Source organism: Apodemus sylvaticus, chromosome 9 (genome assembly GCF_947179515.1).
Source record: "Apodemus sylvaticus chromosome 9, mApoSyl1.1, whole genome shotgun sequence".
NCBI lineage: Eukaryota > Metazoa > Chordata > Mammalia > Rodentia > Muridae > Apodemus > Apodemus sylvaticus.
The window spans coordinates 18,865,505-18,891,214 of NC_067480.1; the positions used below are offsets into that span (position 1 = coordinate 18,865,505).

Consider the following 25,710-nt stretch of genomic DNA (forward strand, 5'->3'; position numbering starts at 1 on the left):
CTTTCTGAAAACAAGTCTTGTTCTTGGAATAAAAGCAAGAATGATAAATGGGCTTGCATAAAATAAAAAAAAGCTGTTAAAAAACAGATCTAATAATTTATATACCATGGAAAAAAGATTAAGAGGGTCAACTACTTTCTATTGGATTCATAGTATACTTTAAAGACAAAATTAAAGGGGACAATATTCAGTATTTTTAAAGGAGAATTTAGAGGACAAAAACTAAGACACACTTTTATCCTGTCTTTCCCAAAAAAAATGCATCAGAGCAAAATAATCTTAGGTTGTTTTCAGTAATATGCAACATTATAACCTTAAGACAGGGTTCTGGTCAATAGTGCACTTAGAAAATCTTTTAATGACTGCTCTGGGACAGAAACAAACAAATAAAGCAAATTCCTAAGCATATTAATTACTGCTAGTTGAAAGGCAGGACAGCATGAAGACTCTAAGCCCCCAAACAGAGATCACCTCCAGAGAAAACAGAAACCATAGTGATATCATTGTCTAACGGTATACAGCCCAATAACAATGAAGGAGGAGGCTCAAATTCCTATCAACTTAAAGCAGACTCAGTTATTCAAACTCAAGCACAGGCCTTAGAGCTCATTATCAGCAGCCTAGAGCACAGAGCATGTGGCAAATACGCAATCCCTAGGAGCCCAACTAGAACACAACCAAATAGGTGACATGTGCTGAGGGATATGACAGAAAGAGATAATAAAGTGCTGGTTCAACATTACCAGAACAAATATCAAATATTTACATGATGAAGTACTAAGTATTAGAGGAGAGAGATAATAAGGCATTCAATTATTCAATTTAACAATAAACATTGTACTAAACCAAAATATCATTTAGTATTCCATAGAAAGACAGAGCGTAGTTACCTCCAGTCGCTATCATCCTTTTATAATAATTTGAATTTTTAATGAAATTCAAACCTGTGTATCTCCTTTGGACTAATGACCGTTGAAGAGAAAAGACCATTTGTCTCTTTTGATTATATTGTTTCATTAAATAGAAACCATGTTTGAAGAATTGCATTAAGTTCCATAACTGCATTCAAGTCCATCACCTTCCCTTTAAATTTAAATATATAAATCCTAGTGTACAATCCAAGTCCTAAATGAGATATAACTTGGGAAACACTGGAAAAAGATTGATGACCTGTTTTAGAGATAAGGAAGTTATAAATCCTGGTAGACAGACAGCCTACGTTAGTGATCTCCAAAAATGGACACCACTGGATTCCTTTGTGTATGTGTTTTGCTTCTCCCATGATGAGGCAGTGTAGGCTTACATTTTTTTCAAAACCAACTTTATTTAAGGTTCTTAAAGGCTTCAACCTCCCTTATAACTCACTGACCAGAAGTAGGGGAAGAAGGCTAATAGGCAAAAGTTGTTGTGGCCTTGTTCAGTAGTAGTTCCTGGAGTGACTCTACTCTTCCTTCACTATCCTGCACATGTAAGGGTACTATGGACATACAATCTTTCAAGTCAAGTATAGACCATGATATAGGTAACAGAGAAGATAAAGGAAGTCCGGGCTCTTAAATCAACTATCATTCTCCCTTTTTTTTTTTAAGAATAGGGAAATTTTCCATGGACTGGTAGACTTCTATATGTTGAGACTCCAGCTGCTCCAGGTGTTCAAGTGTCTACAATTTTTCTTTTGTTATGGGCTATTGCTCTTGCCACACAGGTCTCTTTGGTAACAATTTTAGATGCAAGACTGTTGGCATGTCAGCAATGGCCCCTTTTATACATTTGAAAACTCAATCCCTGTGAGGTCCTGTGTTTCAACAATGGGCACAGGTTATGATTGTTCTCAATCACCTGTTATCAATACCTTCCCCAGGAGCTCTCCCCAGAAATGCAAGGATATTAATTTGAGAACATTGTTGTGAAAGATCCCATACCCATAAATTTTGGGGTATGTCAGCTACGTAAGGTCTCAGCTTCCTTTTTTTCCCTTCTCGTCCCAAACAGGTAACACACTGGACCTTTTGTCTTATTTGTGACAATTTACCAGTTTCAATAAACATGTTTAAATCTTCTGTAGGGACCAATCTGGATTCCAAGACTTTGGGGGAAAGTATATTAACTTGAGGTCCTGTATCCATTAAACTTTCTATTTCAACATCATTCATGTGTACCATTGTGTCTCTGATCATTAAGCACTGTTTTCCAGAACACTTACTTTCCAGGATTCACAAAAGCCCCTGCTCTTTCTGCTGGAGCAACCTTGACCTTGATATAAGGAAACAACTCCTGAGCGATTCTATTCCCTGTATAAATCTGTATCTCCCTTTTTACATAAGTCATGATTCTAATTCCTTCCTTGCTATGTCAATCTACTATCCCTGGCTGCACAATAAATCCTTGAGAAATTAAGCTACTTCTTCCCAAGATTATCCCTATTGTCCCTAATGGTAAAGGACTATATATACCAGTGGTAAACTTGAGACATTCAACTTTTGGGGATAGTGTTAAAAGATGTATCTGTGGCCAGACCAAAGCTGCATTTCTGTAACATGTATAAGATCAGAACTTAGTTTTGATTTTCTTGTCTGCTTGGTACCTCATGGTTTACCAAAGGAAGATAGCTGGTTTGTGGCAGGCCCTCAAGCCGACAGGCCCCTTGATTTGTTTCCTAATGGCAAGGGATTACCTTGTATGTCTCTTTTAGACCTACAATCCTTTGACTCATGTTTACCCTTTCCATAGTGGCTACAATACCCTGGAAGCCTTTGTGAACAGCCAGAACCTACTTGTTCTCTTCCACAAATACCATATCCTCCATATCTGCTTCTTTGAGCTCCAAATCTCTTAACCTTTTAATTTCTTTGGAAATAACCAAATTTACCACACAAAGCATCGAGCATTTTGATTCCTGAGACTTCTAGCTATGGCTTGCCCTATCATACCGGCATGAGACTTCTGGAACAGAAGAAGAAGAAGTCTCTCTTTTCCATTCATCTATCAGGGTTCCTCATGCTTGCAATGGTCTGATTGGTCTCTTACTTTCAGTATTTGCATTTTCAAATGCCAAAATCTCTTATCAATGACTGTCTGGTTTCAGGGTGTGATATGGCTCTCCCCCCAGCTCTTCAATCATATCCCAAGGTTTTAAAGCTGCAACGTGATAATAATTATGACCTCATCAGATTGGATTTGTTCTCATAGGCTAGCATAACAGCCCTTCACCAAGCAGTTGCTCTTTAGCAACATTTATCCCCCTTGCTATATTACATTGTTGTTCTATTTTCATGGCTTCTTGCCTCCATCGTGACCACCATTGTCACGAGAGGTTCTTTGGTATATTTCTAGGAAGTGAAGACCAAGGAAGTCCATCAAACAGCAAAGCACTGCCCAGTGTAGCAATGCAAGAACGCCCTCTCACCATTTTTTTCTGGGGTTCCATTTATATTCTAAGCATCATGCTCCCTCTGAAGTGTCTGGTTTTAGCAAACTATCACATGCTTTCTCACAAGACAGTTTCACAAGACAAAAAAAAAAAAAATCACATGACTCAACTGAGTTGTTAAAGAACATAGAAATTTCCCCACAGTCATGTAGATTGTAGTTTCCTTCACTTGATTATAAATTAATCTTAGTGACAGGCTTAATGAATAGAATGTGTCAGAGTCAATATTCACATACATCTGAAATGAAATCCCAAGATGGCTTTTTTTCCCCACATTTACCTTAGGATAATCTCAGGGTGTAGTTGCTAAATTAATGTTAAGCATTATAACTGAGCTCTCCACCAACCACCGACATGTGAGTAAGCTGCTTTGGAGTCTCAGTAAAAGCGAAACTTAAGATGACCACAGACCCAGCCACAGAATGATGGTGCTACATAACCTAGGCGGACAGCCAGCAAAGCTTCTCAATATAAGAAGAGAATGTGTCAACAAGAACACCTTTTTAGTATGTGAAGTTTTGAGTTTTATTTGAAACACTACAGGCCTGGGTTATACTTAAATATACAACCATTTTTCTTTTGATCTTTTTCTTATTGTTAGAGGAGATTCTATTGTGGCCGTGTCGAATGAGAATAGCCTCAAGGTTGGCTTTAGTCAATACCAAATTACTTCATCACCATGAAGCAGTAGCCTATAGAATAGCCAAGTTTAGCTTTTGAGGTAGATTTTTTTTTAATCAGCTTAGCTACAGAGAAAATGTCAAACACATTAGAAGTAGACATCATAAAGTCAAGTCGATATTAATAAATAATAACATCCTTGTACACCATGACTAGGGATTCTTTCATTCTGTCACACATTTAAATGACCTCACTGATGCTAACAAGCAATGGAGATTTATGACCCATGCCTTTTTCTTTAAGTTTTCTTCTAAATTTTAAAATATGTAAAGATCGATCCCAGGTTGGATTTGCTGCAAGATAAAGCTAGTTTCTAGATAAAATCCTGACTTCAAAGTCTACAGATGAAAATTTTCAATCTCTTGATCTCTTCTGATAAGCCTCAGATGTATAACCATACACTTTGTATTAACTCACATTGCGCTACAAATGTATTTGAAATTCATAGACTTCCAAAGTATCTAATCTCTAACAAGATATTCAACCTTCTTGGTCAGATTTATCCTTGACCTCAAACTCACAGTTTCCTTAAATCCGGAAATAGAGGTATGAGATTCTATAGTTAGGGAAACATAGATTTGAGACTTAGTAAATACAGATAATGTAAAACACATATTAATATATAATTATGCAGTATTTATTTTGTAAACACATTCTGTCTGTACCACTTAAAATGTTTAAATCATATTTATTCTTTTACATAGTTTAGCACAATTATTACTATTTACAAACTCAAAAACAACAGAATAGATTGGCTTTTTCCCCGCAAAAATGGGAAAAAGTTTAGTAGAATTTTATTTATTCATACCAGTTAGTTGTGGCTTATAGTTCTTTAAATTATGACACTGACAGAATGAAAGCAATGACAACTGATTAATAAAAAAAAAACAAGTTACAATAACATGGTAAAAGGAAGGGACAAAAGCTCTGCAGAAAACATTTTTAAAAATAATTTTCAAACAGAAAATCCAGCACAGTATAGTCTGTCCCCAACAACATGGAGTCCACTAATAAATACAGCAGTTCCAAACATACAAAGATATAACAAAATGGTGCAATATTTATTGAGTAACAACAAATTAAAGGTTGACATAATATATATAACTTAAATTCCCCTTCCCTTGATAGAGTGGCTTCTTATTCCTTAGACATAGAAACTCTTTTCTTCAGTAGAAAGATGAAGTCTTCTCATTAAAGGCACATACTCATCTGTAAAATGAATAAATAGATAGATGAATAACACTGGCTTATAACCATATTTAAAGATTCAGAAGTTTTGAAGAGAATAACATAAAACTAATAAAGAAAATCTTTATTGTAAGCCTCTGCAGTTATGTAATAGTGTCACTATTAATTACTTTGGATATTAACCTTTGAACTGTAATTTTAATTATTCAAAATAATTTTACACATAATTTTGTGAGCAAAAAACCTCATGTTTATATTCACAATACAATTTTTCTCACAGAACACTAACAAATTATTTCAATGGGCACCAGGCAATAGAGTTTTTTGTTGTTTTTGTTTTTTTTTTTTTTTATTTTTGGTTTGTTTCTTTTAGAGTTTTCTATAAATACAGTTCTTTATTTCTGCCAATTGGCTTTTGAAGTGAAGATCAAAAGTCACAGTTCAGAAATCACATTCATAAAACACTCTTCCAGATATTTGTAGTACGGTAACAACAAAAAACCCTACACAAGACAAAGATTCGGTGAGTATGGATGACAGGGATAAATTCGTGACTAGTCTGGGCTACCGAGTCAGACCCTGTTTTCAGACAAGTGAATGAACAGCAATGGACAAGTTTTCAATAAGCGCATATACTGAGATGTCTTACGCTTTTCTTAAATACTTATAAAAATATGAATCTTCATTTTTATTCACTCCTTACTGGAAAAGTAGCTGAAAATACCGCACCTTAGGTTCTTTCTTAGATGTAGTAGTGAACCACTTACAAGTCACCGGAGTCACCTACAACATAAGTACCATAGGATCACTCATTCATTTAAATGCATGGGAAGGTCTAGAAGCATTCTTGACTGACAAAATCAGTCTTTAGAGATTTGTTTTTGTTTTTACATGACCTTAGCTTGGCTCCAGCTATGACACGTTTTTCTATGTTGTACATTCAAAGCCTGAGAACAAGTGCACACTTACACAACGCCATACCATGGCTGGAGCTTTCAACTCTCCTGGCATATCTCCCACAGGACCTTATTTGGCTATCTTATTCATTTTGAAAAATAACTGCAACTCAAACATCACTTTATCAATACACCCTTCTCATCTGCTACCCTTAATTCAGTTGCCCTTTCTCGGGAAACCAGGATGGCATTAGCAATACATGAGGAAAAAATATCAAGTTCTACTTCCTGGAGAAGAGTCAGGAACCATAGCACACTCTCAGGGTGTCAAGTACTGAGAACTGTGCCTATTAAGAGGGATAGACATTGAAGCTGTAAAGCCATTAGGACAGCCTGTGGCCACCGAACACAGGACTGCCAGCATACCCTGTCCTATGAAGAAGACTGTGGGATGGTGTTGGCCTAGTAAAAGCATGTCAGTAATTTCTGTGATGATAAAAGCCTGTCACAAAACAAGATGTGCAACTGCAATCACAAGCTGACAAATTATTCCAGAGATGAAGCTTGCAGGAGTACTTGGGAGATGCTGAGGGAAACACTTGCATAAAGTATCATTACACTGTCAGAGTTAAACGGGCAGCTTGTTTAGCTATTTTAGTCACCAGCCCCAAAGCAATAAGGCCCTAGATGAAGTAATGGTTTAAGTCTCCACAGAACTTGTAACAATCTGAAACAAAGGACAAACTATGGATAGAATCTTTTATTAACCTCAGTGGTCAATGCTCTAATGAAATCCAGAGCACTCAAAGCAGGCATGCATTATACTGGCCAGCATGGGCCAGTGTGTGGAACAGGTTTAGAAAACAGTTTAAAAACACTTTTTTGTTGTTGTTTAATCACCTCAAAAACATTGAAAGATTTAATTTTAATTTTTTTTCAGATAGGATCTCACTTTGTAGTCCCAGGAATCCTTCTGCCTCAGCCTTTCAAGTTTTAGGATTACAGCATGATCTACCATGCTTGGCTCTGGGTTTTTATTAACTCTTAGAAGTACTGCCCTTTATATAAAAAAAAAAAAAATTATAGTCTCACATAGCTAAAGACGCTTGTGAATTCCTGATCCCTTTCCTTTATTTTCAGAGTCAAGAATATTATGTAATGTCGGGAAGCTGGGAAGATAGCGGTCAATTAATAAATTAAAAGAATTTCAATTCTTTGTAATACAGCTGTACACATATAGCTTGGACATCACTCACAAGACAGAGGGAATCTTGGACTGAAATGAAGCCCTCTATTCTGAAATACCATTTGGCCAATTGGTTGCCCACCACATTCTACTGCTAAGTGTATGTCACAGCACCATTCAGTCACCTATCTATATTGTCAGTCCTATAGGGCCCAGCTAATTACTGCATCTGTTAAACACCTAAACCCTAACCTGATTCTGACACTGACATAAACAGCTAGAAGGTATTTTTATGATTCAGTGTCTATATGTACAAAGCATAATGGATACATACAACATTAAATTAAATGTGAAAGTAGTAAGGAAGCAAATTTAGGGCTTTAAAATGACATATTTAGCACAAATTACCAGCCTAGTACTGGAACAACACTAGTACTAGCTTTTAAAAGCTGTTCGTTAATTTTAGAGTTGTCTTCTAATCCATATCATTATAATAATTTTATTTTCTACAGAAGTTAAACTTCCCAGTACTAACATATTTTCCATTCATTCTTTGTGCTCCAAACTCATTTTACTCTTTCAATTGTGAAGTGGATTATTGAAATTGTGTCTCAAGATTTTTTTTCCAGAAAAGTGGTAGCTTGTTTAGTGATGACATGCTATTATGAGATATGTCTCCTGAGTTTTTTCTGTCCAAAAGAAAGCACTGCCCATCATGTAAAAACCTGCTGTGTTCTTCCCATGTTTATTGCTCCTAAATGACAGAGTGGAAAAAGGAAGACAGAAACACTCTGTACACATAGTACAAAAGCTAATTTTATGAAACTGTAAGGAAGAAGATTCCCCTTCCTCCACGGAAATAGCATGTGCTTTAAAACAAACAAGCAAACAAACAAAAACCAAACAAACAAATTGACAACAGCAAACAATCTGTGCAATAAAGGAGAATTTTATAACTATTAACACAGCAGAAGTGAGATATGAATGAAAATTCATTACAATTGCTAGTGTAGACTTTGGATCCATATTTGGAAAACTAATAGTAATGGAGACACTTAGGTGAGGGAAGGGATAGAATGGGAACACTTATAATTTAGATGTAAATCAAATAATACTAAACAAACAGAATGAGATTGTAACAGGATGAGGAGACTAACTTTCTCTCAGTGCCAATTTTCCTCCCTAGAACTTGAGTTGTAAGAATTCCTTTAGAAGACCATTCTGATAGCACTTCTAATAAAGTGAGTGGTATAGTGTCTATTTAGTCACTCCTGTGACAGCTCTAGTACCTCATGTTCCCAAAACAAAATGAATTGTTCCCTCCTAGTGAAATGTGCATCAATTATTGAGATATTTGCTAAGCAGTAAATGTTGAATATTATTTCTGATAATAGAATGTAGATTTATTTTTGTTTTTTATACAATATAATAGAAGTGAGACATGGTAGCTCACACCTATAATCTCAGCATTCAAGAAGCTCAAGATGATCACTACAAGTTCAAGACCAACTCTTCACATAGCAGATTTTATATATATATATATACACACACACACATATATATTATATATGTATACATATACATAATACTTATGCACACATATAATATACTAATACACACACATATATACTAGCAGTCTGTACCATTGGATACATATGGATATTATATATAATTAGTACAGACTATATATGTCCATATATATATACCATTGATATATATATGTGGTACAGACTAGTATATGTGTATGTATGTGTGTATACATTATACATTATACATATACATATACAATGGTACATTGGAAAAATTATAGGGTTGTATAAAAGTCTATTAATAAATGTATAATAAATTGTATTTGACATAATATTAAAATAACCCACAGTGTTTCCTCTTCCTCTTTATTTACTTTGTCTTTTTTTTTTTATGTTTTTCCACTTTAGCCTTTTTCCTCCATTTCTTATTGTTACCTTTGTGTTCCATCCATTCTGTAGAGCAAACCCACCAGTAGTTCCATTTATCTTTTAAAGATACAGGTTAATGACATGGAAGAGCTGAGAAATGTAGCATTCTCTTTCCTGTAAAATCCCTGCCATTGGTGGTGAGGACAGCTAGTACTGCACAGCAGTAGGAGGGGCAGGCTTCCCACCAGACGCTGGCGACTGCTAGCATGTGTTCTGTGCTGCCTGATTATGTTCATCATATACTGTGCCATAAAGGGGAAATTAAAGTCAGCCAGCAAAGAAGGGACACAAAATTGCTAAAGTTTAAGATTTGTCATAGTATAAAAAAAAATGAGATGCTGACTGGGATATTCTGATCTCCCTACCCAACCCTGCTCAGGACTATTGAAAATAGAATACACTATTTATTGAAAATAGTACTATAAAATGCTACCCAAGATTCTCAGTGGTGGTGTGCTTTATTAACATATGTGGAGCTACCCAAACCTCAAAATTATTTAATAAGCTACCTTATTAATATAAATTCCAAAGGATGATGTGCTAATGAAAGTAAACCTACCAAGTGTGACTTAGGTTAGATACTTTCATAAAGTGCTTTCTCTTACTAAATCATTAAGAATTCTGTGCAAACATACTAAGTACATGGATAAGACACATGCATGTGCATTGTCTGAAATTAAGTAATCTCTGCTATCATAATATATTTGCAAGCAAAGTCTGTGGCTTTATTCTTAATCTTTTTGCTTCCTTTACAATTCTTCAATCAAACTTGATTCTTGTGTTTGCCTTCTTAATATGTCCTTATTCTTTTTAATTTTTAATTTTATTTTTAAGGTTATATCATTTCCATTTCACTGTCCTACCTCGAAATCTTCCCATATATCTCAACTTGCTCTCTTTTAAATTCATTGCTCTTTTTTAGTTATTGTCATAACTTACATGTATGTACATCTGAATACACACACACATTCCTAAAGGCACACACACAACCTGCTCAGTCTATGTACAGTGCACCTACATAGAACAGGGCAGACCACTTGGTGCAGATAACCAGTGGGTGAGGTCCTCTCTGAGGAAGACCTTCTGGCACTCTTAGCACCTCCTTTGCCTGGAGGCTTTGTTCAGCTCATCTTAAGCAGCTGTGTTGCTGAGGATCTGTGGGTGCAGCTTTTGACATTTCTATAAAACAGTCTGACAGCAGGTATCTTAGTCCTTTCGCTCTGATAACCTTCACATTCAGAGTTGGAAACATAAACCTACATATGTACATATGTATGTATGTGTGTGTGTGTGTGTGTGTGTGTGTATGTATGTATGTATGTATGTATGTATGTATGTATGTTAGTACAGGCAACTGAGGAAAGCTGAGAACAGGAGAGGATGTCTTCCCCAGCAAAGAGTACACTACCCACACTGGTTGTTCAGGACTGTATCCCTTTTTATGTCTAGGTTTTAAACTTGATGGAACATAATTATACATGATAGTCTCATGAGCTTTCCTTACTTTGAAGCATCATCTTCACAAGCACTAAACCTAAGGTGATTATTTTTGGTATTGTGGTAACTTCTGTGGTAAACTCTTGATGAATTCTTGTATTAGCTCCATTTACAGGAGTGTAACTTGGCTTACAGCTTGCAGGGCACATTCCACCATGGTGGGAAGGATGGCAGTGGGCAGGAGGGTGACAATGTGGCTCCACACTGGCTCCGTGGCTGGAAAACAGGAGCAGGAGGAGCCTGGAGCTGGGTACTGAGCTGGTAGGCCACCCTGACAGTGTCCTGTCTTCCTCAGCAAGGCTCTCCTGGCTAACGATGCATACAAGCTTGAGTAAACAAAGTTACCAGCTGAAACCAAGCATTCAAATGTGAGCTACTGGGTTGGTTCACATTCAAAGTACAACCTATTTAATAGAGATGAACTGATGCTCCAACTGAGTTGTTCTTTCCAGGTAATCATAAACTGTATATTTCACTTTTTCTTTCCTTTCTATGAATGTAGATAGCAGACATCTCATATGTATTTAGCATAATTAAATATGATTATGGCCATTGGAAATGATAATAGTTTTAAAGAGTAAGTCTACTCTAAAGCCTTTGTTTATTTAGCACTGAAGTGGTGCCCAAGGCCGTCATCTGTTTACTCTGTGTCTTTGTGCTCATGCTACTGCAGACTATTTTTCTTCTGATTCTAACATGAAGATAAGTACAAATTATGTACATTAACTATTAAATGCAAGCTAACAAATTTAGCTAGCCTACACTTTAAAAAGAGACAGCCAATAAAACCAGTCTTACACGCCAAACAGTACACAGACTCGTGCCATTCCTCTTGTTGGTCCACCAGAGCCAGGTGATAGAGGAGCCATGGCTGAAGACAGCACACATGCAGATCCATGCTATAGGGACATCAGCTAGAACTGAGCCCTACGTTTTCTCCTAATAGCTTTCTTGGGTCTGGAAGTCACCATAAAGACTGCTGGCACTCTCACCTACCAACTCTCACAGAGAAATCACAAATTTGGCATGAGAATCTTAATTAATAAATAATGGCTTCTGGGAGCAATGCTATTCAGCTATGTAGGATATCTTCATTTTAACAACAGAAAAATCTTGGGATCTAAACAAAGATAACAAAAGTTGAGCTATTCAATTCTACATCAATATAAAAAAGGAACCCTGCACAAACCTTAACTTAAATGACAACCTGTACGTGATATGCCCACTGGCTTTTAGACAGGATTTTAGGCCTCTACAAGGTGAATGTATGCCCAGCATTATAAACACAGTAAATTAAAACAAAACAAACAAAAACCACATAGCTAGGAGCTTGGGAGCATAGGGCTTAGTGGGGGATCTACTACTGTGGTTCAGATAAATTGACATGGGATCAAACTACATTCTAATATCTGTTATGCCTATAGACAAATGTTACTTTTATCCTTAATCACAGACACTTCTCTCCAGGGAAGGACATGAGTGCAGAATCAGGGCTGTCACGGTGTTAATATGTGGTAGTTGAAAGCTTAGCCCTAAGCAGGGCATTTACACCTCCCCAAGGAGGCTCAGTGAGGGGAAAGAAGACAACAGCTGTAAGTTACACAGATGGACGATGAGTGCTGCCTTCAGGATATGGCATAGCCATTGCAAAGGGCAGCTTGAGTCTTCTGCACTGGGCCTTCAACCAATGAACCAGTCAGTCAATAGCCAGTCATGAACTGGGCCTGATTCCTCCCTGCTGAGCTACTGACTACTAAACAGTTCTGGTGAAGGAGAGTCACGCACAGCAGTTACAGCCCTAACTGTGAGACCACCGTGCTCCAGGGGACATGTGTAGCCCAGAGTTCACAAGTTCAGGTTAAACTCACTGCATCTGAACAAAATGGCCTGATTGTGGAAGAGAAAATTGTAAGAAAGCAGGTAAGGAGACTCCAAGGGAGAGGGAGACAAGGTCGGGGTGAGGTTAGGCAGAATGTACTATACATACATACTATGAAATTGTCAAAGAATAAATTTCATCAAATAAAAGAGATTCCTGTGCCCTCTGATTTATATAATTCTATATTCTATTTTGCCTTCAACAAGAAATCGCATATTCTCTTAGCATCTTTCCTACCTACTGAAACTTTGTTACCCCTTTTCATTCCATCTGCACTGATACGAATTCATATACCCTTGTAATTTTTTTTTTATCCTAACACCTTTTGAAGGATTTTGGTGTGTTGTGGGACTAGATCTGACTATGGAGATTATAGCTATACCATGAAACAACAAACTTCTAGTCATACAATTCCAACAGCAAGTACTATTTACAAAGTTTACTAAATATTTCTCACAAACAAAGATAAGCAAATATTTGCTAAGGTAATGCATATTGCAAGAATAAAATAGTTCAAGCAAGCACTGCAGAGAGAAAGCTCGTCTTAGAGAATGTATACTGTTGTTTATATTCATTTCAACAAAGCCTTGTAAATGAAACCCATGGCTTGGGCAAGACAAAGAACTTCATTAAATAGAACCATTAAAATCTGCTGCTAGACTAAAGACTAAAAAGTGATAGTGTACTTCAACTGTCTGGGCAAAGGTTTGCATCCTGGCACAGTGTAGCAACTTACCTTCTAGGATGACTGGCATCAAACAATGTGTTGTCATCATCCTCATCATCTTGTTCTAAAGGTGTCAATTCCATGTTCTCTATGTTAGTATCCAAAACACCGTATCTCCTAGTTTTGCGGTTTCTTCTTCTCATCCTAGTAAGTCAAACAAATAAAGAAATACAATTATATTAATATAGCCTTATCTTTATATGTAACTGTAAATTAAAGAAATTAGATGGTATTTCCTACCAAGCACACCCTCATTACAAAACTGATTAAAATTCAGGCATATGAAAACAATAAATTTAGCATAAAGGATTACTGGTAATTCGTTAAATAAACTCATTCCTATCTATTCATATGACATCAACATTTCTCCTGTCTAGCATATACCCCTGCAGGAACAGCTGCAGGACAGTTAGTTCTGAAATGGCCCACATGGGTCCTGGAAACAACCAATGTCCTATGGAAAAACAGCAGTAATCGTAATTGCTGAGCCATCTCTCCAGCCCCAAGAGATAATTTTGCAAGCCTTCTTGCAGATACTAAATCTTGCTGAAAAAATATAATTTATACAAGTCATTTCTTACAGTCCTATCTTTTTATCTACCTAAAGGTGACAAAGTAAGAAACTAGTTTCAGAATACTATTTAACATCACATATTTAACCAACGTAAAGCATAATAAATGCTTTAACTAGAAGGAACAAGACAGTGTAAAGTATAAAGTACCATTATACAGTAAGAAATTACATGCTAAAACTAGCAAATTACAAAGCAAAATGTGTTGATGTATAAATCAACACACAGACATTTGCACACATTCTCACAAATCATATAAAATACAATACTAAGTTTTTGATTCTATTTGGGTTTTATAGGCCAATATGATTTCTGTCACATATCTGTCTTAATATTTTGTTTTGTTTAAAGTCCTTAAAAATTCTTCAGTCTAGGACTTTACAAGAACTTGCTGGCAGATGGGATTTAACTTGTTTACCAAGTTAAATTTAGACTTCTTAAAGTACGTACTTAATAGAGAAGCTATCAACATTTCTTTGGAAAGAATTAAGGGAAGCAGGCAGGTCACTATTGGTCCTTTTCACTTGGTGAATGGCAGTTAAGGTGCTACTGAGATATCTGTGGTGATTCGCACACCCTCACACAGTGAGCAAAAGCGGACACGGCACAGGCTGTGGATACTGACAATTCTACCAGAGCCTCTTTCTCTCTGGCAATTCGTTCAGTGGCTTTTCCAAATCACATGACTTCCAGATCTATAGTTTCAGTCAACAAGGAACTTGATATCATGTGAATGTATCTTTGGTAACAAACTTACTACTCCCATGTCATCACAACAAATGAGCAACATGCTAGTATCCTGGATTAATTCAGCTAATGCTAAACTATAATCCAAGTCACCACAAGCTGAATGATGATTAATCTTCAGCAAACAGATAAATGTCTCTATCTAACATTACAAAGCATTCCTAGGTGTGGTATAAACATCAGGGTGCACTGAATGAGGAATTCCAGCTTATATATAATCTGGGCATATTCTCTCTATAATTTACATTGTAGATTTACTTACTAATATATGTAAATATTATCTTTCAAAAATCTCTTAAAAACAAACCTATTTATACATAAAGACAAAATAGTTAAGTGCTAAATATTAATTAGTCGGAGATGGATCTTGATTAAAATAAATTTAACAATGCATTATTAACTCTTATAAAAATTAAACAAAATTTACAACTACTGTTAACAACCAGGAATCTTCATTGGCCTGTCCCAGGGATCCAGTGACAGTGACCCAGGATAGCTAAAACTATTCTCAGCAACAAAAGAAAATCTGGGGGAATCAATATCCCTGATCTCAAGCAATACTACAGAGCAATAGTGTTAAAAACTGCATGGTATTGGTACAGTGACAGGCAGGAGGATCAATGGAACAGGATTGAAGATCCAGAAATGAACCCACACACCTATGGCCACTTGATCCTTGACAAAGAGGCTGAAAATATCCAATGGAAAAAAGATAGCCTTTTCAACAAATGGTGCTGGTTCAACTGGAGGTCAGCATGCAGAAGAATGCGAATTGATCCATCCTTGTCTCCTTGTACTAAGCTCAAATCCAAATGGATCAAGGACCTCCACATAAAGCCAGACACTCTGAAGCTAATAGAAAAGAAACTGGGGAAGACCCTTGAGGACATCGGTACAGGGAGAAAGTTTCTGAACAGAACACCAATAGCGTCTGCTCTAAGAGCAAGAATTGACAAATGGGACCTCATAAAATTACAAAGTTTCTGTAAGACAAAGGACACCATCAAGAGGACAAATCGGCAACCAACAAATTGGGAAAAGATCTTCACCAATCCTACATCAGATAGAGGGCTAATATCCAATATATATAAAGAACTCAAGAAGTTAGACTCCAGAAAACCAAACAACCCTTTTAAAAAATGGGGTACAGAGTTAAACAAAGAATTCTCACCTGAAGAACTTCGGATGGTGGAGAAGCATCTTAAAAAATGCTCAACTTCATTAGCCATTAGGGAAATGCAAATCAAAACAATCCTGAGATTTCACCTTACACCAGTCAGAATGGTTAAGATTAAAAATTCAGGAGACAGCAGGTGTTGGAGAGGTTGTGGAGAAAGAGGAACACTCCTCCACTGCTGGTGGGGTTGCAAATTGGTACAACCACTCTGGAAATCAGTCTGGCGGTTCCTCCGAAAACTGGGCACCTCACTTCCAGAAGATCCTGCTATACCACTCCTGGGCATATACCCAGAGGATTCCCCACCATGTAATAAGGATACATGCTCTACTATGTTCATATCAGCCCTATTTATAATTGCCAGATGCTGGAAAGAACCCAGGTATCCCTCAACAGAAGAGTGGATGCAAAAAATGTGGTATATCTACACAATGGAGTACTATTCAGCCATTAGAAACAATGAATTCATGAAATTCTTAGGCAAATGGATGGAGCTAGAGAACATCATACTAAGTGAGGTAACCCAGACTCAAAAGGTGAATCATGGTATGCACTCACTAATAAGTGGATATTAACCTAGAAAACTGGAATACCCAAAACATAATCCACACATCAAATGAGGTACACGAAGAAAGGAGGAGTGGCCCCTTGTTCTGGAAAGACTCAGTGAAGCAGTATTCAGCAAAACCAACACGGGGAAGTGGGAAGGGGTGGGTGGGAGGACAGGGGAAGAGAAGGGGGCTTATGGGACTTTCGGGGAGTGGGGGGCTAGAAAAGGGGAAATCATTTGAAATGTAAATAAATTATATCAAATAAAAAAATTTAAAAAAAAATTAAACAAAACTTACAACTATTGTTAACAACCAGGAATCTTCATTGGCCTGTCCCAGGGATCCAGTGACAAACGGATATGTCATCGCTAGTTGTCAAGATGTGACTCATTTTCACTACACTTATCCATTGCCATCATGAGTAACAGATCCTCCCAACGTGCACGTGCTGCATCCCTTATAAAAAGCCAGTGCCTCTCTCCCTACTCTTTCTTTCCTCCCCTCCCCTCCCCCACAGGCAGTGTCAGTATACCACCCTCCCAGAATAAACTTGTTCTGTGAGATCTGTTGTATGGTCTGACTTAATCTTAAGAGTTATACCCCATAAAAATATCAACTGCTATGTAAACAGTGCTGTATGTAGTGGTATTTCTCAAGAAAATCAAAAACACAAAACTTTAAAATCATGTGATGACACAATTTAAAATGTTAAGCATAAAATAAACTATACATTTTAATAAAGAAAAATATTAAGTTAAAAACACTATTTTTTTTCTTTTACTATCCAGTTTACATTATTTTTTTAATTGAAATTTAAGTGAGGCTTTAAAACCACTCCTTATATTCTTTACTCTCATACATATAAATGTGCTAATAATATATGTTCAGTCACTAATATTCATACTCTTCAATTAGGCATAATAAGCACATATTATAACATGAAGATGTATATTTTGCTGGTGCCTAATGAATATTAGGACTATTATCTAACATAAGCACAAAAGTATGAGCTCCTGAACTGGCAGAAGGAGTCAGTGAAACAGTAATATATATTGAGGTACATTTAATCACAGCAAAAATCATTCAAGTGGCTGTCTTAGCATAGATGCAGATTTCTTAATGTTTCACTAAATATATTCAGTTGAGTCAGAACTATCTCTGTTGCAATAATATGAATCAGTCATTTATAGAATCAAAAGTACTAAAGTAAGCTTGATAAAATTTTATGTGAAAATATTTGATGCCACATCAAATAAACATAACAAAATAAAACTGCATTCCATTTTACTACTCTATGGACATGAGGACACCTGACTTGATTCATAAATTTGTTTCATTTTATTTTAATGGAATATGTGTCAGGACTGCATTAAGTATTAACTAAAATAAATAGCAGAAACCTTGCTTCATAATACATTCAAGCTAGAATGAAGAAATATGTAAATCATTCACACACACATATATATTCACATATGCACTCTTTATGAGGTTTGGCATAAAGCAAAGTGGACTTTGGTATATAAATACATCAGCATATATTTATATGCTTTCATTTTTATACAAATAAAACTTTTTATCATTACTTTGCCATAAAAGTAACAAAGAATTAATGTAGCAATTTGTAAATAAGAATTAACCTGAAGCAATTTATCTAACAGTAATAAAGGAAATAACAGAAGCATAGTAATCTACTATGCTTTTGACTTCAACTTATATCCAATTGGCAATAAAACTCTGCCATAGGCTGACTCTTTGCGGAGAAACATGGCTTATTATCTCTCAAGTCCCAACAACCAAAGACTTTGAAATATTTACCATGAACTAACTTGCATAGATTGAAAAGTGGGTCATAAAACTCGCTTGGCTGTACTTTAAATACTTTCAATGTATAACCATCCTTCAAACACTTCCCAAATAACATGCCCTACACACAGATGATCACCGGTACATTCATGCTAATTCTTAAGACAAAGTCCTTCCCACACTTCATTCTTTAAGTCACTAAGCAGAGGCCAGGGTGAACAATATTAAAGAACACTATACGTGTATCAGTTTCCTTGTGCGTAAAAACGATAGGGCAGCATAGTCCTGACATTAGCGGCCAACACCCCCACCCCCAGAACAACCAAACACACCCAAAAGACAGCAACAACAAAAAGAAACAAAAACCACATTACTTTTCAGCTATAAACATAAAAACAACTAAATGCAGATGTTTTGGCATACACTAAGGACAGAGCAAAAAGCCTGTATTAAAAATGCTCAAGACATTAAGATGTCTTGGGGAATAAAATTGCTTCCTATAAAGAGACTGGCAACCTGACTCCTATCCCCAGACCCCACAGTAGAAGACAGAATGAACTCGTCAGATAGCCTTTGATTCCTCTTGTGTGCCATGACCCATATGATCTATCTCTATCTCTGCCTCTCTCTCTTCTCTCTCTCTCCCTTCTTCCCTCTCTCTCATATACACACTAACAATAACAATGATAGTAATAATAACTAAAAAGTGAAAAGTGAACTGCTCAAAAAGATTAGCACTCTAGTATACAACTGTAGTCCCAGTACTAAGGAGAAGGAAGAAGGAAGATCAGATGGCCACGTCCAGCCTCTACTGTAGGGAATTTAAGACCAGCCTGAGCTACATGAGATAAAACATTATCTTAAAAAAGCAAAAGAAACTCTCTAACATACTGGATATGTATTGGATTTCCAATGATAGGAGAAAAGAGGTAGATTTTCAAATCACATTAAAAAATAATCAAACCCATAACCTTTGTTGCCCTCAAAATTCAGTAAATGGTTGTTACCTGGCAGGACCTGCACTACCCAATTTAGGCAGATCCTTAGATATCTTTACTTTCCCTGATTCACAAATTTGAGCTGAACTTTGAGAACAGCATGGACCTTGCACGTCAAGGTGGGAATACACAGCGCACAGGGCTGTGCTGCTCTCCTAGCCAGGCACATTTCAGTGTAGCCTGTTAGCAAGACAGCCTCGTTGCTGCTCGAATCCTGAACAAGTTCTGTTTTCTTCTGTTTCTTTCTTTTGACTGCTCGATATCTCAAAATAGTAAATTCTATCACTTAGGCAGTCTTGTCTTGTCTTCCTCCCTTCCTCCCTTTCTTCTCCCTCCTTCCTCTCTTTCTTCATGCATTGTAGGGAAGAAGGCTGAGAGAGGCCACTTCTGCTACTATTTTTCCTAGTAGAGTATTTGCATTCTCAGTCTGCTCGGGCCCACTTACTTTGCTACATACTTGGGTGGAAGCACTGTGCTTCTTCCCACATGAAGTGTGTTAAATAGCCATTCTTCTCTGGTTCTCTTTCATCTGCTCCAGTAATCTCATTCCACACCAATGACTGACAGGTTATACTATCTCATCACTGATATCACCACTCCTGGACATATTTTGTCATCTTGAGAGAAGGCCACATAGCATATTTTACCCTGTATTATTTCACAATATGCATAAATATTTGGGAAAATTTCATCCCTAAAAAAATACACAATGTTTATGGAGTCACATGTGTTAAATGTTTAATGTTTAATGAATGCACTTTCATCTTTCTCGATAAAAAACAGACACAAACGACACTTTCAAAGGATATCTAAACAATTAGAATCTTTAAAACTGTAGAACTTCTCATCTTACCTACTGCTAGTTCTTTTTCTAAGGCTTAGAACTGACAGGCACGCAGCAACCTTACTAAATTAATGGTAGTGACTAATGAATATAAATAGCTATTCAGGCTTTCTATCTTTATCACTGTCTAAATAGAATTTCCATCAATGGCTTAATTTTATAATTGGTGGTAAAATTCATTCAGTAACTCATATTCTCAAGAAAGCAGATAAGAAGCTGGGCATGGTAGCACACAGTTTTAATTCCATTAGAGGCAGAGGCAGGTATGAATCTGAGCTTAACACTGCCTTGTTCTCCATATCAAGTACTAGACCATCGAGGCTGGCATAGTGAGACTCCAGATAGATGGATAGATGGATAGATGGATAGATGGATGGATGGATGGATGGATGGATAGATAGATGGATAGATGGATAGATGGATAGATGGATAGATGGATAGATAGATGGATGGATAGATAGATGGATGGATGGACAGATGGTTGGACAGATGAATGGATACAGACAGACAGACGGACGGACGGACGGACGGATAGATGGATAGATTGTTGGATGGGTAGATAGCAGACAGAAATAAAAGGAATCAGACAAACAAGGCAATGTATAGCAGTAGTAGTTGATTTAAAATACAGCCATTCTTTGACTATATCTATCAAACCAAGAAAATCTTTGAAGGATGGAAGGTAGGTTAACATAGCATACTAAATTATTTTCAGTTTATCACAGTAATGAAGATCAATACTAAAATCTTACTTTTTCAGTTTATAGTTTTAAAAAGTAAACATTCACCAAAACTCATATTTTACACAGAAACATTACCAACTTTATTTTTTTCATAAATCAGCTGGCCATTTCTGTGCACACTATCACCCTAAATAAGGTATATTTGTTAAAAGAGACTGTAGTTACAGGACATGTTAGGTTCAGGCAGAGCTTGATTTACGTGCTCCAGATAAACCACTTAACCTTGTTGATGCTCTCCTGCCTCCGGAACAGTATCGCCTACGTTGAGGATTTTTTGCAAGAATTAAAATAGAAAATGTACTCGTATTATGTGACATAGTATATGACACACATCAATCAGCTTATGCACATGACAGGTAAAAATCTCAAAAGGAGTGTTTTAGTTACAAAGTTAGGTTCTTTCAAGGAAGCCTCATATTAGCTTTAAAGGTTCCAGTAAATGGTTAAAGTTATATTAATGCTGTGCAGTTTCTGTATGCTAAGTATTAATAGGGCCTAGGCATAACTTTTATAATTCTATTTTAGCTGCAGTACGATAACTGTACATACATATGGTCCCTATCATCCAAAGACGCCAAGGTGGAAAGGTAAGAAGGGACCACTGGAAATAAGGGAGACAGGGAGCAGGGGGCTGCGCTTTCCAATTATCCGTGACTATTGGATGAATGTCCCTGTGCTCTTCCAGGCTCTGAGTGCCACGGGGACAGTAATGCTGATTTATTTCAAAAGGATACTCTGATAGCCCAGTGTGGGCAGCTGAATAAATATTGACTGGCTGAATGAGGACAATCAATACTAAATTGTAACCCAGGCCACCACTTCAAAGAATTCTTTATCTCTATTTCATAGAGTTGTGACTGGAGAAGCCGAGGAACTTCCCAAAGAAGGAAAAGTAGCTGCACCACAATGAAAACACATGGCACAGCATGACCCGAAAAAAAAAAAAAAAAAAAAAAAAAAAAAAAGAATGTTTGCTTTAAGACAAGAACAATTAATCATAAGTTTATAAGAGACTTTTTTATATTATCAACAATCAACATATACCCTTAAAATTGCAATAACTATCTATAGTTGTTTTCTGGCCTTACACAGTTTATTATAGAAGTCCTACAAAGAAGAAAAAAATAAGTAGTAATTGAGTATTTCTTTTTCTATCAGCAAGTAGCAATTACCCTTAAGTTTATCCTCACCACTTACCTATTCAGCAACATAAAGCAATGGGCATGCAGTAAAGGACAGAACAGACAAGAAGCACTTTCAGAGAGAGGCTGTATGCATCACACAGAGTTTCCTTTGCTCCTATAGCACACCAGTGACGGATTTAAGATCTTCTACGGAAAGAACGCCATTGCTTGGAATAATTCTATACTACCAGAGTAAGTTATTTGTATCCAAATATTTGTGATGCTGAGAGTTAGATTAAGAGAAAATATTTTCAAAGTCTCGTGGAGTTTGATATATAGTAAAATTTTACAATGAAAACAATCAGTTTCACCCCATATCATCAGTTGTAGAAATGATCTGGGAATGGACTCCCTTGGCACAAATAAGCGGCCCTGGTTCTCTGTCGCACAGATTTTGGGAAAGGCGCCAAAGTGAGCAACCACAAAGGGCACCATCTGGAAGGAGGGAGGCGGAGTTCTGGATAGACCCGGATTTAGTCAGCAGCATCACACCGATGGATGGTAGAGCTCCAACTAAAGGAAGAATTTGGATCACGCCCATGTGTTAGATGCTGCCTGGAGCGTGAGGATTTTATCAGCTGCAGTTCTGAATCTGGCGCTTCTCATATGACATGCATGGAATCTTCCGAGGGAATCAGAAAAAGCAGAGTCCTTTCAAGTTGTATGGAAATGAACACAGAAAAGCAACAGCACTAACCATTTATATGGAAGATTCCAATAAGGAGGAACAAAACTATAAATGCAAAAACATGAAGCATATCAAGAAAATTATCAGTATAACCGTGTTTTCTATGCACCAAGGACAATACCATCCTTACAGGCATTATGCACAGTATTACAGAAAAATTGCATAGTGAAAATGATTTAATTTTCCTTTAAGATTTCTAAACATCAAGAAGTACCACTTGCGTATTAATAGCTTTTAATAACTTCTGAACACTAACTTCTCAGTGACAAAGTGGGTGTGGACTTTCTGAACTTTGTAAATTAACAGCTTCTAGCTCAATGATCTTGCTTATTTGAGGGGCTTTCAAATGCTTTGCATTCCTTTACATTCTTAAAACTTATTAAGGGCTCCAGGAGGCTATATATGTGAATTCTAACTATTATCAATGAAATCTGAACAAAGAAAATACTTAATTTAAAGACTTACTCTTAAGTTGGCTGTCCATAAAACCAGAAATAGTAAAAAGTGACTTTTTTTTCTTCAAAATCTATTAACATTTGGTCTAAACCCGTATAAAAATATAAGCGGGGGGGGGGGGGGGCTATATTTTCAAATGTGTGTCGGCATCCAATCATTTGTAATATTTGGTTAATGGATACAAAGAAAATCCATATCAACTTGGAAAAGAAAGGAGCACTTTAATACTCTTTTCTGATTCTTTTTTAAGGATATATACAACACTAAAATTTGACAGGATGTATTTTCTTCATATCAGTTTCAATGTAGAATTTCAAACATTACCAGTAAATATTTTGTATTTTATACACTTGTAAGATAATGTATTACTTGGAAAACAGCTGTAACACTGTCGCCAAGTAAGATGTGTAAAACAAACAAATTCTGTAAGACTCTTTGGACCACATAGTGAGGAACACTGTACCTTTTTAATTAACCACTTAAGACAAGTCATGTTGGTTTTCCATTCACAAGTACTTTTTATAAAAAAAACTAAATTTCGTTTTGAGGATTTACAGACATATTAAATAATGGTAGTGTGTAGTTATGGGGGAAAGTGAGAAGTAATTTGGAAAACAGGAAACAAACAATTCAATACAAATCTCACAAATACCATCTGCTCTTATTTTAGGGAAAGGGAAACCATTAGCTTTTCCACAGCTGTCCTCTTGGCTAGCCCCTTCTGGTCGGGTCTTCCTCTATTTGACACTCTCCAGAGATGTGGTACCCAACTAATTGAGTGCAACTTATCTTAGGGACAGATTAAGGGCACCATCTAAGAAACACAATTGGCAAGTTTTGCAAAAGTGAAACATCCATCTGGATTTTTTGCGCTACTTTTTTGGTACCCTGACTCACAAATAAGAGTGCATTCTAACAGGCAAAAAACGCTGACCTGTTAGCTACACCAACTGCATAGTAGTAAGAGAAGTACTGCACAGCAGTGTAATCAAAATTCCAGGGGACAGGAGAGCACTTCCACTGGGGTGTGTTACCTGAGGTTACTGATTTACAAATGAAAGGCAACAGCTTGTGTCACCAGCTAAGGTAGCACAGGCGATAAAGACAGCCAACCAGATGGTCTCAGATTCCAGCCTCTGATGCTGGGGGCGGGGAAGAGGGTGAGGGAAGCTCAGGTGACAGGCTTTCTCCAGGCGTCACCGACCGGGTCACCTGTAAGCCAGCTCTAGGCCGCAGCGGGTGCCCATCGAGGCTGTGCCTCACCTGACGGTCCTGACCACGAAGTACACCAGCACCGCGGCGCTCACCACCATCAACACGGTCAGGGCCCGCTGGGTCATGGGCCTGTCGCTAGGATTGGGACTCACAGCCAGGCTGCCACCCAGGGAGCCTTCTCCGGCCTTGCCTTCAAGGCCGTCCGCCTCAGACCCCGCCCCGGGGATGCTGCCATTGTGGTTCTCCGCGCCTGGCGACTGGGCGGCTTCAGCCTGAGCTTGGCCACGCGGCTGGGCCGCGGTAGGGCCGGGAGGCAGCGGTGACAGCGTGCGCGGCCGGGGCTCGAGAGGCTTGGACTCCTGCACCGTCGACTGTACCGGCCCGGACCTGCTCAGCGCGGGCAGCAACAGCAGCACGAAGGCCGGAGCCAGGAAGTGGCAAGGCCCGGAGCAGCCGCGCGGGGTCGGCATGGTCTCCACGCCGGCCTCTCAGCACGTCCCAGCCGCCGGGCCGGCCTCCCGGTCCGCAGCGCCGACCATGGGCGCGCTGGAACCGCAGAGCCGACTCTCCGGCGGAGAGCCGGTGGCTGAGACTGCGCCGGGTGGCTTCGGCAGCGGCGGCCTGCCGGGACAACCGGAAGTTCGTACATCTCCGCAGCCACTGCTGCTACGGACGCCTCCGGTTGCTAATATGTAGGGGCGGGCTGCGCTCAGTGACGTCAGAAGTTCGGAGCTATTGCGCATGCGCAGCTGGGTAGTCCAATCTAGGTTGTCCATTTTTCATGAGTGTGCCTAATACTGAAAAAGCGATAGTAGAATGGGGAACCTGAACAATTGTGCCATCATTTCTTTCCAAGTGGGGGAAACGGGAGCAATAGAAAACTCAATTTCCTTGATGTCGAACTTCATAGCCACATCTAATCAATACGTACTTGGTCTCAGTTCCCTTAGAATTAAAAACTTTAAAGAGAGCTTTTTCTAGCTTTAAGAGTATCGAATTTTCTTGGGATCCTTTTCTTTAGAAAATGTAGAGTTGTTTTTTCAGGTTCTCCCCCTTTAAAATGTAAACATTTGTAAAAACCCTCTTGTTAATTTCCAGGGACCCACAGTCATCCTTTTGAAATATAATCAACAAGAAAATAGTGTTCCTGTTTACTAGTTTTTGCTATGGGCTGCCTCAAGCTGCAAAACTACCCCTGAACTTATAGAAGACAGAAAATTTGCATTAACTTAGCAAATGTATGGGACTGTGATCTACCAAATCAATTTTACTTTACAGAACTTGAACTCA

General features: G+C 37.7%; 1 protein-coding gene across 3 annotated transcripts; it reads right to left on the minus strand.

The window, feature by feature from the left end:
- Nucleotides 1–4,732: 4,732 nt before the first annotated feature.
- Nucleotides 4,733–25,066, minus strand: Fam174a (family with sequence similarity 174 member A). 3 transcript variants are annotated; one of them, XR_007979504.1, is made up of 4 exons: nt 24,469–25,066; nt 13,452–13,586; nt 6,029–6,082; nt 4,733–5,320 (listed from the first exon to the last, which is right to left on the minus strand). XR_007979504.1 is itself a non-coding variant. In XM_052193284.1 (3 exons), the coding sequence occupies exons 1-3, from the start codon at nt 24,888–24,890 to the stop codon at nt 5,317–5,319; spliced, it is 561 nt and encodes a 186-aa protein (XP_052049244.1). In that variant the 5' UTR covers nt 24,891–25,065; the 3' UTR covers nt 4,733–5,316. The 3 variants fall into 3 exon arrangements, 2 of the variants coding, with proteins under 2 accessions (XP_052049244.1, XP_052049245.1); XM_052193284.1 differs by lacking the exon at nt 6,029–6,082 and having other exon boundaries at nt 24,469–25,065; XM_052193285.1 differs by lacking the exons at nt 4,733–5,320; nt 6,029–6,082 and having other exon boundaries at nt 13,448–13,586.
- Between the last annotated feature and the right edge of the window lie 644 nt (nt 25,067–25,710).

Excerpts from the sequence above, each read along its gene's own strand:
- Fam174a (XM_052193284.1), bottom strand. The coding sequence starts at position 24,890 with ATGCCGACCCCGCGCGGCTGCTCCGGGCCTTGCCACTTCCTGGCTCCG. Across the intron at positions 13,587-24,468 it reads TTCGTGGTCAGGACCGTCAG|GATGAGAAGAAGAAACCGCA; the intron begins GTGAGGCACAGC and ends TTGACTTACTAG.